This window comes from Diadema antillarum, unplaced genomic scaffold (genome assembly GCF_040938485.1).
Source record: "Diadema antillarum isolate AM-2024a unplaced genomic scaffold, OU_Dant_1.0 seq00002018_RagTag, whole genome shotgun sequence".
NCBI lineage: Eukaryota > Metazoa > Echinodermata > Echinoidea > Diadematoida > Diadematidae > Diadema > Diadema antillarum.
In genome coordinates, this window is record NW_027272673.1 from 278,335 (window position 1) to 293,277 (window position 14,943).

General features: G+C 43.7%; 1 protein-coding gene across 1 annotated transcript; it reads left to right on the plus strand.

Annotated features, from left to right (window-relative positions):
* Positions 1-3,653: 3,653 nt before the first annotated feature.
* Positions 3,654-8,339, plus strand: LOC139713627 (uncharacterized). The gene has a single exon (XM_071625335.1). The coding sequence runs from the start codon at positions 3,654-3,656 to the stop codon at positions 8,337-8,339; it is 4,686 nt and encodes a 1,561-aa protein (XP_071481436.1).
* The last annotated feature ends 6,604 nt before the right edge of the window (positions 8,340-14,943 follow it).

A 14,943-nucleotide genomic window follows, 5' to 3' on the forward strand; every position in this document is an offset into this window, starting at 1 on the left:
CCCCCCTCTCCACACACACACACACACACACACACACACACACACACACACATTAGTTTCATTCAGCTGAAAAGGGTCACGGCTAATTTCTTTTGCAATGGAAGTAGTACCCATCAGAGATATCCAAAATACCAAAGCCAGTTATTTTATCCTGTACGGGGGCCCAAGACAGTATAGCCCCAAACACGGGAAATTTCTTTTGCACTGGAAGAAGTACCTATCAGAGATATTCAACATACCAAGGCCAGTTATTTTTTCCTGTACAGAGCCCCAGACAGTAGCTCCACAGTGTCCCATCCATTATACATGTACTGTGAATCAGCTGAAAATGGTCTTACAAATTCTTTAGTAACGTAAATATCAGGGCTTATTGAACAGAGATATCACAAACACCAAAGCAAGTCATCTTATCCTGTATATGGAGTCCTATAGGTTACAGTAGCAAAACACCCAAGAAATTTGCAAAGGAAGCACACTTCTGTATAGTGCACAACCGAGACGACCATATTATTACGAAAACCAGTCATTTCATCCTGTACTGGGCCCAGTACAGTATAGCCATAAAGTCCAGACCCGAGTCTGGACTGAGCAATGTTGTGTGTAAACATACCGTCCCCTCTACAGAGACTCCAACTCTCCCGTTTTCGACGGGAGATCTCCCGCCGAAAACCCATTTTTGCAAAATCTCCCGTTCTCCCGCTGGAGATTTGATTTCTCCCGCCCTGGCTCTGTGTCTCCCGGTTGAAAGGATTTCTTACTTATTGCTATCGTATGTTGAAAAAATAAGTCTTAGATAGCACCAGAGAACATCTAGAACCCTGGGAACTTCGCGCTTCGCACACATCAACTTGGAGTCTCCCGTTTGCTAGGGGTTTCGGGCGGGAGAATCTCCAGATCAGAAGGTGCTTGGGGTTGGAGTCTCTGCCTCTAGCAAGAGGCAAAACACTCTGTCCCTCGGATAGGACATAAAATGGAGGTCCCGTGTATGAGAGAGTCACAGCTCATGCACGTAAAAGATCCCGTTTCATTCATTCATCGCAAAGAGCAGGGTGTCTAACCCGGTGAAGTGGTCCTACCCCACATCCAACTGGACCCCATGGAAGACCAGCTTAGTGTAGCTGAATATGGGCTATCCAGCCATCTTCACAGATGGAAAATGAACGACAACAACAACAAAGTGCCCCTCCCCCACATAATTATTATGACATCATTTAGCTGAAAAGAGTCATAGTTGTTTTTCTTTTACAATCGAAGTAGGCCTTAGTTTACATCATAGATACCTAATCATCAAAGCCAGTTAGGTTTTCCCAGCCAATTTCGCACTTTTGTCGGTTCATTTTGATAGAAGGTTCGAATTCGTAAAATGGGTATTTAAATTGGCTGGTACCCTACGTTCATTCAAATTCGCCTTGACTTGCCGAAAGGGGTATTTCAGTCATTAAATTTCGCGAAAGACAGTCAAATTCCAAACGTGTTCATTCAAATTCAAATCATGCTATTTCTTTGTTTCAGATCATTTCAACGTGTCTTTCTATTTGTGTTTTTGTTTCATCTAAAGTTTATAAATTACTGTTATAAAGCAGTAAAAGTATCATATTTCTTATCTAGTATAACTGGATTTGGTTGTTCTGTAACGCTCCTTCTCTTTCATGTACATGTCATTATAGGCCTATACGTGTACCAGTAATGCAGATTAACTTCATGTTTTATAGTCATGAGAGCGCAATAGATACAGACGAATATCTCTAGAAGACATAGAAAGAATTATTTAAAAAAAACTTGAGGATCATAACCTTCACTTCCTGGAACTGGCCAACCGCTCGTAATAAAGCGCTCGAAACGGCCAGATAATTTGTGGCTTCTTACTTCTTCGGATTCAAAAAGCACGTTAAAAAAAAACTGGTGTCAAAGTCTCTTAAACGAATACGAGAACTTGAAATGTTATGATGCTTACAAAACAATAACTACGATGAAAGAAAATAAGGAAAGAGGTCAAGCATGAACATATCTGTTCAATTGACTGCAGAACATCTTAAATTAGATGGCCAGAAATCAATTTGAATGAACGAGCGCAGCATGTGATCACGTGACTATATCATTATGAATTTATGAATGAACGGATAGTGGAATGGTGCTTGTCTTATATATGGATTTCAGTTGAAAAAGTGTTATTTAGAATAAGGTTAGAGGTAATGTGAATGTTTCAAAATGAATTTGAATGAAGAGATTATGACATTGAACGACCATGTCATCTAGGCGAAATTTTTGCTAAATCTAATTCAACATTAAAGAATTCGATTAAAAGACGTGCGAAATTGGCCCGGATGCAGGGCCCTTGACAGGTATAGCCCTGTCAGGATGAAACATGTATTTCCTTAGGTTTCCAAGCATGTATTGATAGATCACGATAGTTGTTTTTTGTTTTTTGGTTTTTTTTACAGAGAACAGTGTAAGCTTAGATCAATGGAAGTATAATAGCCAAGATATGGTGGGTTTGAAAATTTGCGTAGTTGTTTGTTTATCGTATGCAAATCAGTAGACCATAGGTAAACAGCTGACACGCGACCACATTCCGTGCGCCGTGGTCTGTATAGGACGTACTGTAGTGTCGTACATTCGGTATGGGAGGTTATGCATTTGTTAGTCGGGAGATTGGTAAGGTAGACGTGCGGAAAATTAGATACAGCGGAGGGGAGAGGATAAGCAGGAAGCATGGACGACCACGATAGGCAAGTCAGCTCTCATCATGGACAATGACCGTGACGCTCGTTGTGCTAACGGTTTACCAGTGGAGGTCGGTGAGCTCTCATCGAAGACAATGATCGTGACGCTCGTCGTGCTGTGCTGAGGGTTTAGCAGTGGAGGTCGACGATCTGGATCCGGCTGGGGAAGGACGGACGATGTCGAGACGTTCTGTGGGGACATCTTGCGAACACAGACAATGCTGTATTGGACGTGTGGTGTATTAGAGGCTGCGTGTATTGGTATAGCCAATGCAGACGTCGACTACAGTATCTAAGTTGAGTGCTCACACTAATGATAATTTTTATGTGGTTGCATAAACTTAATGCCAAGCTCCTTCACAAGGCATCATTACCCTGTTGTAGAATTTACACATGAGTAAATAAACAAAGTGGTGTCAAACGGTCAGTCAAACATTGATTTGTGTGCACGTGAATTCAATCGTGTTTACATCATGGGCCTATTCAAGTTTTAGTGTGGCTGTGTAGCGATAATGGTAGTTATTATTGCTACTAGTAGATGAACTAGCAGGTCTAAAAAAAAAATAAAACCACAGAGTGACAAGGTGCTAGGTCACTATGTGACAATTTTGGAGGTCCCACCGAGACCTGCTATGTGCTAACGTTAGATCTATGTTAGGTGGTGTAAGACACAGCCATAGGCTGGTAAAAAAAATTAAAGGCTTCCTTATCATGTGGTTGATTTAAGGTGCCATGTAGTTGAGCATGGTATTGTATGCAGTGTATGCATGTAACCATTGAGGTGTGTACTGGTTAAGAGTAGACCTGGTTGAGGTTGTGTCGAATTCGCAGTTAAAAGTCTGAGCGGAGTATTCAGTGAATTGTTGTGAATTGGGAGTGGATTTTTCTCCTGGTTGATGTTCTTTTGGTTGGCTGTTGTTAGATGATACGATGGCAACTCCAGAACAAATTAGAGACTTTGCCACCCTTGGTAGGGAACTTGGTTACTCCGGTGGAGAGTTGAATAGTTTCGTGAATGCTCGTTGTGATGAGGCTGCAGAGAAAATGCGGGCTGTGGAAAGAGCCAAGGTCCGGGAACATGAAATGAAAATGGCTGAAATGAGATCGACAAATTCCAGTAGTATGTGTAGTACGCATGTGGATTTGAGTGGTTTGCACTTGAAAATAGGCAAGTTTGACGAGAATCGGGATAGGTTCGATGCCTATATCAACAAGTTTGAGTTGTTTGCTGACAGTCAGAAGATCCCTACTGAATTCAAGGCCTTATATCTGATATCAAATCTGAGTGGCAAAGCCCTTGAAGTGGTGAACAGAATGGAGCCTGCTGATAGAGATGATTATGCAAGAGTCAAACAGGAGTTGATGGTGCATTTTCAGTTGACTGAAGAAGGGTATCGCAGGAAGTTTAGGACTGCACGGCCAGAGAAAGGAGAAAGGCCACATCATTTTGCGACGAGGCTCAGAGGGTATCTGGTGCAGTGGATTGAGTTGTCAGGGATCGATGAAGAGTATGATAAGTTGTTTGATCTAGTCCTACGGGAACAATTTTTGAATAATTGTTCAAAGGAAGTGGTGGCATTTTTGAAAGAAAGGGATTGTGATTCAATGGAGGCGGTCAGTAAGAATGCTGATGTGTATGTAAATGCACATGGTGTGCACACATTTGGACAGCAATCAAAGACATCTGATCAGAATCAGAAATGGGGAGGTTCAAAGCCCTCACAAGGTGGTGTGAAAAACACACCAGGTAGTCCAAAACCCCCACAGCGCCCATTTGAAGTGAGGGGAAGGAATCAGCCATCACAGGGTAAGAAGACCCAGTATGGGGCTGGGCGCGGAGATGGCCCGAGGGGTTGTTATCAGTGTGGGAGTCCTACACATTTGAAGAGGGATTGTCCCATGGTGCGTGTGAAATCAGCTCAAGCAATGGTTGGTACAGAGGTGCTAACTGAAGGATCAGAAATGACACGGTCAAACATGGATGCTAGCACGCCGTCAGCTGGCAGTCCAGGAAACTCAATAGGTAGTTTGAGGTCAAATGACGGGGGTGGCAAACAGCCACAGGCAACAGGGCAATCAGCTGCGTGCATGCCTGTTGGAAATCATGTGCCCTTGGACGGGTATCGGAAAGTTGAAAAGCTGGGAATGGCTTACGGACAAGTAAGTGCGATGATGAATCGTATGCCAGTTGTTTCAGGCAGGTTATATCCTGGTGAAGTTCCAATTTCAGTACTCCGTGACACAGGATGCAGTACATGTGTTGTTAAGTCCAGACTGGTTGAGAGACATCAGCTGACTGGGAAGTGTCAAACAGTGAGGTTGATTGATGGAACAGTCAAGCAATTTCCAGTCGCCAAGGTAGAGTTAGACTCCCCATATTTTTCAGGTGAGATTGAAGCATTGTGTATGCCGGATTGCTTGTGTGAAGTGATTGTTGGGAATGTCACTGGTGCACGTGAGCCCAATGATCCAGATTTGAAGTGGGTGCCCAGAGGGGGCAAAGCATTGAGTGACGATGCTGATCAGGAGGATGATGGTGGTAGATACGTCATTGGAGATGGTGAGCAAACTGTAGATACCAAGGTTGATGGCGTTGATAAGGAAGAGGTTGACAATCTTTCTGAGGTGAAAGAAGATGATCCACAGGTGATGGCAGTCGAAACCCGATCTCAGAAGGAAGACCAGGTGTTGGGCGAGACAGAGTGTTCAGTCAGGAATGATGACAGTGGAGTGCCAGCTGTCATGGCTGTGGAGACACGGGCCCAAAAAGCACGCAGTGCAAAACCCAAGAAGGGGTTAGTTGTGGTCGATTTGGTCAAAGTCGCAGATCCGCCAGAGTTTCGTCAGAAACAGAAAGATGACCCCACTCTTCGAGCATCGTGGGATAAGGTTGGTGTGACTGATAATTCCAGGTATCTGTTCCGGGTAGATCAGGGGTGCCTATTGAGGCAGGAAAGAGATCCAGAAAACCCGACAGAGGGGATTGGCCCAAAACTTGTTGTGGTGCCAAAGGCATATCGTGCTGATATCATGCATTTGGCACATGAGTCATTGTTTGGCGGTCACTTAGGGATCAACAACACATTGTCAAAGGTAAAGACACAGTTCTTTTGGCCGGGCATGTATGAAGACATTGCCAATTTCTGCCGATCATGTGATGTATGTCAGAAGACCATCAGCAAAGGCAAAGTGCCAAAGGTGGAGTTAGGTAGACTACCAACAATCGAGGTACCATTTCAGCGTATCGCCATCGATTTGATGGGGCCGTTCACTCCCTCTGAACGTGGTCACACCTACATATTGACAATTGTAGATTATGCCACGAGGTATACGGAAGCGATTCCGTTGAAGTCAATAACGACAGTCGATGTCGCAGAAGCACTGGTGACAGTGTACAGTCGAGTGGGTATACCGCAAGAGGTTATGTCTGACCTAGGACCCCAATTTGTCTCTGACTTGATGAAAGAAGTCTGCCGGTTATTGTCAATCAAGCAGTTGACGAGTTCCCGATACCATCCCATGTGCAACGGGCTAGTGGAACGGTATAATGCTGTGGTGAAATCGTCTTTGAAGCGGTTGTGCACAGAGGAGCCACGCCAATGGGATAGGTATCTTCCTGCCCTTTTGTTTGCTTTGCGAGAGGCACCAAGCTCAAGCCTGGGTTTTTCTCCATTTGAATTACTATACGGTCGGCATGTGAGGGGACCCATGGAGGTTTTGAGAGAGCTGTTGACAAACGATGCTGTCGAGCCAGAAAGAAAGAGTGAGTATGAGTATGTCATCGAGTTGAGAAAGAGACTTGTTGAGTCATGGCAGATGGCACAGGAAAATTTGAAGCAGTCGGCAAAGCGGTACAAGACCTACTATGATCAAGGTGCGAAGAAGCGGAAGTTGAAGATCGGAGACAAAGTCTTGGTGTTACTGCCGACGGAGCAAAACAAGCTCTTGGTCAAATGGAAAGGGCCATATGAGGTGGTCGGTGCCAAGTATGACTATGACTACGTAGTGGATGTAGATGGCGTGAAAAAGACATTCCACATAAACATGCTCAAGCGATACTTCAGCAGGGTAGCAGAGGAAGAAACTGCTGGAAGTTGTTTCGAGGTGTGCCATGATGGTGGTGTAGATGAGTTGTGGAGTGACGAAGGCATGGAAGACAACGATGACGAGTTCACTGAGATACCAGAGATGCCTTGTCCGACTCAGAGAGAGTTCGTTGAGGATGTACAGCTGGATGTTTCCCTAGACGAGGTGAAACAAGAGCAGATCAGACGATTATTGTGTGAGTATCAGGATGTGTTCACAGATGTACCAAAGAAGTCAAGTATTGCAGAGTGCAAGATACACTTGACCACAGACGAACCGGTGCGGTCACCACCATACCGCGTACCCCAAGCATTGCAAGGTGAAATCCAGAAGGAGGTTGAGATGATGATGAAATTGGGTGTTATTGAACCATCTGACTCTCCCTATGGTCATCCGATTGTGATGGTAAAGAAACCGGATGGAACCAACCGTTTCTGTATCGATTTTCGGCGCCTTAATAAGGTTACGGTTTTCGATCCTGAGCCGATGCCGGTGCAGCAAGACTTGTTTGCGTCACTTGCAAAGAGCAAGTATTTCAGTAAATTGGACTTATCAAAGGGATACTGGCAGCTCCCTTTGAGAGACTCAGACAAGGCCAAGACAGCGTTTCTGACACCGATAGGACAATTCCAATTCAGATACATGCCATTTGGACTTGTCACAGCGGGGGCCCAATTCACGAAGATGATGAGAAAGCTGCTATTGGGTGTTCCCAATGTGGTGACCTATATTGACGATGTGCTGGTGCACACAAACTCGTGGGAGGAACATGTGGCCACACTCTCAGCCGTGTTGAGTAGACTGCGGGAGGCCAACTTGGCAGCTCGACCAACCAAGTGTGCGCTGGGATTTCAGTCCATAGAGTTCCTTGGCCATGAGGTGAGTGAGGGGATCCTACAGACGAGCGAACGTCTCACAAAGAAGATTGCCGAGGCCCCAAGACCGGTGACCAAGAAGCAGGTCAGATCCTTCCTAGGCCTTACCGGCTATTACCGGGATTTTATACCCAACTATGCCGATGTGGCATTGCCCCTCACAAATCTCACGAAGAAGGGAAGTCCCGAGAAGGTGAAGTGGGGAGAAGGCGAAGAACAAGCATTCCTCGGATTGAAGAAGAGCTTGATCAAGCCACCCATTCTGCACCTACCCGATGAGACCAAGGTATTCAAGCTGAAGGTCGATGCCTCAGACACTGGCCTAGGTGCTGTTCTAATGCAAGAACGGGATGGCGAAGACTTCCCAGTGGCTTACGCAAGTCGGAAACTCCTCCCGAGGGAATGTCGTTATGCCACTATCGAGAAGGAGTGTCTTGCGATCGTTTGGGCCATTCGCAAGTTCGAGTTCTATCTGTGTGGCCGGTCTTTCGAAGTACACACAGATCACAAGCCGTTAACGTACATACAGGCGAAGAAAATGCACAACAAAAGAATCATGCGATGGTGCATGAGCCTACAGGAGCACAGGTTCAGGCTCGTCTCTGTAAAGGGCAAAGACAATGTGGCTGCAGATGCCATGAGCCGCCTAGTGTGAACCCACAACACAGAGTAGACGGTCAAATTCATATGGAACATAGTAAAGCCAAAATAATAAATTCTGACAAAACAATTTTTTTTATATACAATGTTTATTGCATATATTTGACGTCAGTACAGTATTATAAGATTTTTCTTCATGTTACAAAGATGCATTATTATGGAAGTCTGCTTTAAATGTACAGGCAACATGGTTGGCTGTAGACAGGTGTTAATATGGACATATACATGCAGAAAATTCAATAAGTTCAGTAACTCCTTTGTACATGTTTTGTTTGCTAAGAACAAAATGCGCGAAGCAAAGAATATGATGCTTGTTTTTATTTCTATTATTTCTTTCAGCGTTGCGACAAGACTACACCCGCACTACATCAACGTTGCTATTGATTAGGTGTAGGGCAATCGCGTTGTAGTGTGTAATTATGTACATGTACAGACTGTAGTTTGAGTTGTTATCGCATATGTAATGTTTAATTACATAGCTTGGGTTATTATCCAACTATTATTGGATACTACTATACAGGATCATATAGGTGATAATTCAGAGTTGAGGAGTGAGATAGGTTTCATGTCTCTCCTTAGACACCAGATCTTCAGACAGTCGAGAGGTTGCAAGGTTAGCATTGATACTCTGTAATTCTATGGGGCATCAATTATTTGTGAAAAAAAAAAATCATGCTGTTCGTAGAATTGTTTTATGATTATTATGTAAGCTTAATAAGTCTGTTTGAACTTGGAATGTGTCACTCTTTTATTACAAAAAAAAAAGGGAAATTGGTTTTGTTTGTTTTGGAAAGTTTTATTGTAGTTTTAATAATTTTGGCATTAATTAAAGAGAAGTTGTGATATTTAAGAGTTTCTGGTGGTTTATTAAACATCTACACAAGTGCATATAATATGACTGATTCGAAACGATAGGCACAGTGGTGATCAGTGTATGTTGCAAGTGTTTATCAGTTACATCAGTTTTAGGTGAAACCGATTAGAATTATGTGCTACACATGTGAAGTACATAGAGAGCACACTTTATGCAAGCTTATTGTTCGCTTAGTCAGTAGTAGTGAAATCATTGTTTGTTATTAGGTAATGTTTCAGAAAGGAATTAGAACTGGTATGTACAAGGTGTAATTGCTTGATGCACCGGGTTGTATATAATTGTAGGGTATATGGTTGGTTTTTGTTATAGTTTAATAAAGGTGATTTTTAGTTGCTAGGTTTTTCTTTGTGTAGAACATAACTGTTATACTGTACATGTATATGCCAGTGTTTTATAAGGAAAATACATTTTTGTTGTTGTTGTTGTTGATATAATTAAGATTTCCCCTTGAATTATATCTTAAGGTGGGGGATATTGTCAGGATGAAACATGTATTTCCTTAGGTTTCCAAGCATGTATTGATAGATCACGATAGTTGTTTTTTGTTTTTTGTTTTTTTTTACAGAGAACAGTGTAAGCTTAGATCAATGGAAGTATAATAGCCAAGATATGGTGGGTTTGAAAATTTGCGTAGTTGTTTGTTTATCGTATGCAAATCAGTAGACCATAGGTAAACAGCTGACACGCGACCACATTCCGTGCGCCGTGGTCTGTATAGGACGTACTGTAGTGTCGTACATTCGGTATGGGAGGTTATGCATTTGTTAGTCGGGAGATTGGTAAGGTAGACGTGCGGAAAATTAGATACAGTGGAGGGGAGAGGATAAGCAGGAAGCATGGACGACCACGATAGGCAAGTCAGCTCTCATCATGGACAATGACCGTGACGCTCGTTGTGCTAACGGTTTACCAGTGGAGGTCGGTGAGCTCTCATCGAAGACAATGATCGTGACGCTCGTCGTGCTGTGCTGAGGGTTTAGCAGTGGAGGTCGACGATCTGGATCCGGCTGGGGAAGGACGGACGATGTCGAGACGTTCTGTGGGGACATCTTGCGAACACAGACAATGCTGTATTGGACGTGTGGTGTATTAGAGGCTGCGTGTATTGGTATAGCCAATGCAGACGTCGACTACAGTATCTAAGTTGAGTGCTCACACTAATGATAATTTTTATGTGGTTGCATAAACTTAATGCCAAGCTCCTTCACAAGGCATCATTACCCTGTTGTAGAATTTACACATGAGTAAATAAACAAAGTGGTGTCAAACGGTCAGTCAAACATTGATTTGTGTGCACGTGAATTCAATCGTGTTTACATCATGGGCCTATTCAAGTTTTAGTGTGGCTGTGTAGCGATAATGGTAGTTATTATTGCTACTAGTAGATGAACTAGCAGGTCTAAAAAAAAAATAAAACCACAGAGTGACAAGGTGCTAGGTCACTATGTGACAAGCCCCAAGGTATTCCCACCCCATGTGAATTAAGTGTTTTTAGGTGAAAAGAGTCATATATGCCTATTTTCCTTGGCAGTGGAATTAACAGCTGAGATACGTAAAACACAAACCCATCCAGTCATCTTTATTCTTTAAGGGGTCCCCAGCCAGTAGCTGGAAAGTGCTCCCGTATTATTTTATTCTAAGTGAAAAGAATCACTGCTATAATTTCTTTTGCAATGGCAGTAGTACTCAACGAGGTATCAAAAACACCGAAACCAGTTATATAGCTGTACGGGGCCCCACGGAGTGTTCCTAAAGTGTCCCCACATGTAATTCCACTATCAAGATCTGCATCCCGATCTAACAATGCAATCTGTCAGATCGGGAGACAGGGGCAAAAGTGTACGGGGACCGGGAGTATCGTAGCAGCAGCGTTTGGGTGATGGGGTTGGATCTGGCAATTTTACAGATCGGGAAGAAATTTTGAACTGGTTCAAAATTTCTTCCCCATCTCCCCATCAAGATTGAGCTATTTTGAATCGTAGCTCAAACGGGGAGAGAGCAGTGACAGTGTAAATACCGCGGGATGAACGTAACAATTCCAGGTTTTTCTGACCGTAGTAACAGCGGACGTTATCATGGACGGAAAGAAAATCAAACACAGAAGTACTAGAAATGGTGTCGGCTGAACGTGAGCTGCTCTCGACCATCAGGAAACGCCAGATGCAGTTTTTGGGCCATGTCGTGAGGAAGAGGCAAACTGAACATCTAGTCCTGTCTGGATTTGTGAATGGGAAGAGATCACGTGGACGACAGCGACTCACTTTCCTTTCTGCAATGGCTGGATTAGTCGGCGAGAGAGGATCTACATTGCTGCATTCGTGCGACGATAGAGGGAGATGGCGGAAACATACTGCATCAGTGATCGCCAATGGGCAGTGACGTCCATGGCAGAACAGAGAGAGAGAGAGAGAGAGAGAGAGAGAGTAACAGCGGCACAAGAACGGAAAGTAGTCTAAACTAGACACCGACGACATGGTCCCGCTGCTGCGCCGCTTTCTTGATCAAAGCACGACCTTCCCGCTTTAACGACGCTCTCCCTAAGTTTTCTACTCTCGTATAAAATCAAGGCCTGTTCCTACGACGCTTCATTCCTGCTTCGATAACGCTGTTGGCCGCTTTAGCCATTGTTAGCTAAGCTGTTCCTATCCCAGACTCAATTACGCATGTCTTCCGCTCTCGCCGCTCTAAAATCGAACTTAGCCGATACGCTGGAAAATGTTTGCCAGAACAGCAAAACTGATGATGAGGAGGAGGACGTTGTCGTTGTCGCGAAAATAAAGACGAAGGAGCGCATATTTAAGAAGAAGAAGAGATGCAAACAATAAAGAGAATAAAGCAAAATACTTTGGAGCTACTGTCTGGGGCCCCGTGCAGGATAAAATATCTGACTTTGGTATTTTTGATATCTGATGGGTACTACTTCCATTGCAAAAGAAATTAGCCGTGACCCTTTTCGGCTGAATGAAACCAATATGTGTGTGTGTGTGTGTGTGTGTGTTTGTGTGTGTGTGTGTGTGTGTGTGTGTGTTGCGTGTGTGTGTGTGTGTAGGGGGCACTTTGGGGCTACTGTCTGGGGCCCCGTACAGGATAAAATAACTGGCTTTAGTGCTTTGGATATCTCTGATGAGTACTACTTGCGATTGCAAAAGAAAGTAGCCGTGACCCTTTTCAGCTGAATAAAATCAATGTGTGTGTAAGTGGGGGGAGGGGGGGGGGAGGGAGGGGAGGGGGAGGGGGTAAGGGGGCAATTTCGGGCAACTTTCTGGGGCCCCGTGCAGGATAAAATAACTGGCTTTGGTATTTTGGATTTTTCTGATGGGTACTACTTCCATTTCAAAAGAAATTAGCCGTGACCCTTTTCAGCTGAATGAAACTATTGTGTGAGCATGTGTGTAGGGGGGGGGGGGGGCACTTTGGGCCTACTGTCTGGGGCCCCGTACAGGATGAAATAGCTGGATTTGGTGGTTTGTATATCTCTGATTGGTACTACTTCCATTGCAAATGAAATTAGCCGTTACTCTTATCAGCTGAATAAAGTCAATGTGTGTGTGTATTTGTACGTAGGACTTCATAGGGGTGGGGCAATTTTGGGCTACTGTCTGGGGCCCCGTACAGGATAAAATAACTGGCTTTGGTTGTTTGGATATCTCTGATTGGAACTCCTTCCATGCAAAAGGAATTGGCCGTGACTCTTTTCAACTGAATAAAATCAATGTTTGTGTGTGTTTGTACGTAGGGCCTATGGGGGGTGGGGCCCTTTGGGGCTACTGTCTGGGGCCCCGTACAGGATAAAATAGTTGGCATTGGTGTTTTGGATATCTCTGATGGGAACTACTTCCATTGCAAAAGAAATTAGCCGTGACCCTTTTCAGCTGAATAACACCATATTTGTGGGGCCCTTTGGGGCTACTGTCTGGGGCCCCGTACAGGATAGAATAGCTGGCATTGCTGTTTTCATGATAAGTACACCCAAAGGAACAATATCCACCAACTTTTGTCCGTGACCCCCTTCGGCTGAATAAATCCATTTTTCGGGGTCCCTTTTTGTGGCCCCTATAGCTTTCGGTACAGGATATGACTTGCCAGCAATTCATTTTATTGACCCTTGGCCGCATCCTTATATGATGAGACCATCAAAAAGTGTGACCCTTTCCAGCTGAATAAATGCTCTGGGCCCCCGGTCTAGAAGTCCGACAGAAATGACAGAATGTCATTATCTTGGCCGCCCTAGCCGCATACGTGGACTGCAAAGTACATGCGTGGGAGTTGCCTGCGAGGTGCTGCTCAAAACTTTGCTGCGGGTAAATCGGACTCGAGTGCCCAGCTCCGAGCAACTACGGGAAAGATAATTTTCCTACGTGCTGGAAAAACCTTAATCGCAACAAGCCCGCGAAGCTTGCCCGGAATGGTGTGACACGGCCTTTAGGCTACCGAACTCATTCAGTGGGGACAAAAACCAACTGCACTTACAATTTGTTTTTGTGATGATTGTGGAGGAGCAGAAAGTTACCAAAATGTGCAGGACATTGACGGCACATTTTGGTAAATTTACCAAAATGTGCAGTTACCAAAATGTGCCGTGTTAACATGTTACGGCACGTTTGGTAATTTACCAAAATGTGCAATTTCCAAAAATGTGCCGTAACGATGGCCGTGAAGCAATCGATTCTGAAGAAAGCTGCAACCATTTCCGAACAGAATCAAACGTTGATGATAAAATGACTTATCTGAAAACTCTGTCAACCCAGGTCAGGACATCGTCTTGCGCGAAGCTCAGAAACACCAGTCCTGTCCTCGACTCGCCCTGTGGTGGCGCTCGACGAATCGGCGAGTCGAAAGCGCAGACTACGTGATCATTGATTTGTCTTGTCATGTCATGTTCAATCAGAATGTATCCAATAAAATTTAAGGCATTATTTACCATTTGCAGATAAACCAAAAAGCCCAGCTTTAGTGTTTCAAAACAGTTCTAAAAATGTGAGTTAGGGATAGATATAATTAAACCAGTGTAAAAAGTTAATCAATACCTGAATATACCAAATGTGATCAATAGTTATAATAAAATTGTTTCCAGACTAAACCGTCTACAGTTACAGTTTAGTGAGAGAAAAAAAAGTGACATCTCCTTATATTTTAGGCTTTATTGCAAAATTTGTATATGTATGGTTCTGTGATACAACTGACCAACACATATGGATCAAAATGTCATAACTCGAACATTTTCTGGATACAGTCTGATTGAACATGACATGACAATGATCATGCAGTCCGAGCTTTGGACTCGTCGATTCGTCGAGCGCCACCAGAGGGCGAGTCGAGGCCAGGACTGGTGTTTCTGCGGACGATGACCTGGGAACTAATGAGTAAACAGTATCCTTCAACACTCATTGGCATTGTTAAAAACGAGAAAAAAATTATCAAATCATAATACTGTGGAAACAGCGAAATAATCGGTCACAGTCTCAAATATACCTATGCAAATTAGTAGTACGCTGTCTCATTGAATTTTATTCTTTTATGTAATGGGCCTATGCTGCCTATCATTGATTTTTAGACAAAATTTCGAATTCTCACTGAGTTTGTCATGTACAAAATGTCAAGAGAGTATAATTCTGGGAGAAACTTTGCACATAAGTTACAAGTATATGCCTACAGATTCCCACCAAAGAAAATTTACTCAAAGATACTAATTGGTCTTGAGCATCTTTGATTTACTTTTCTTTCC

Coding starts and splice junctions, on each gene's coding strand:
- LOC139713627 (XM_071625335.1), top strand. CDS start 3,654: ATGGCAACTCCAGAACAAATTAGAGACTTTGCCACCCTTGGTAGGGAA.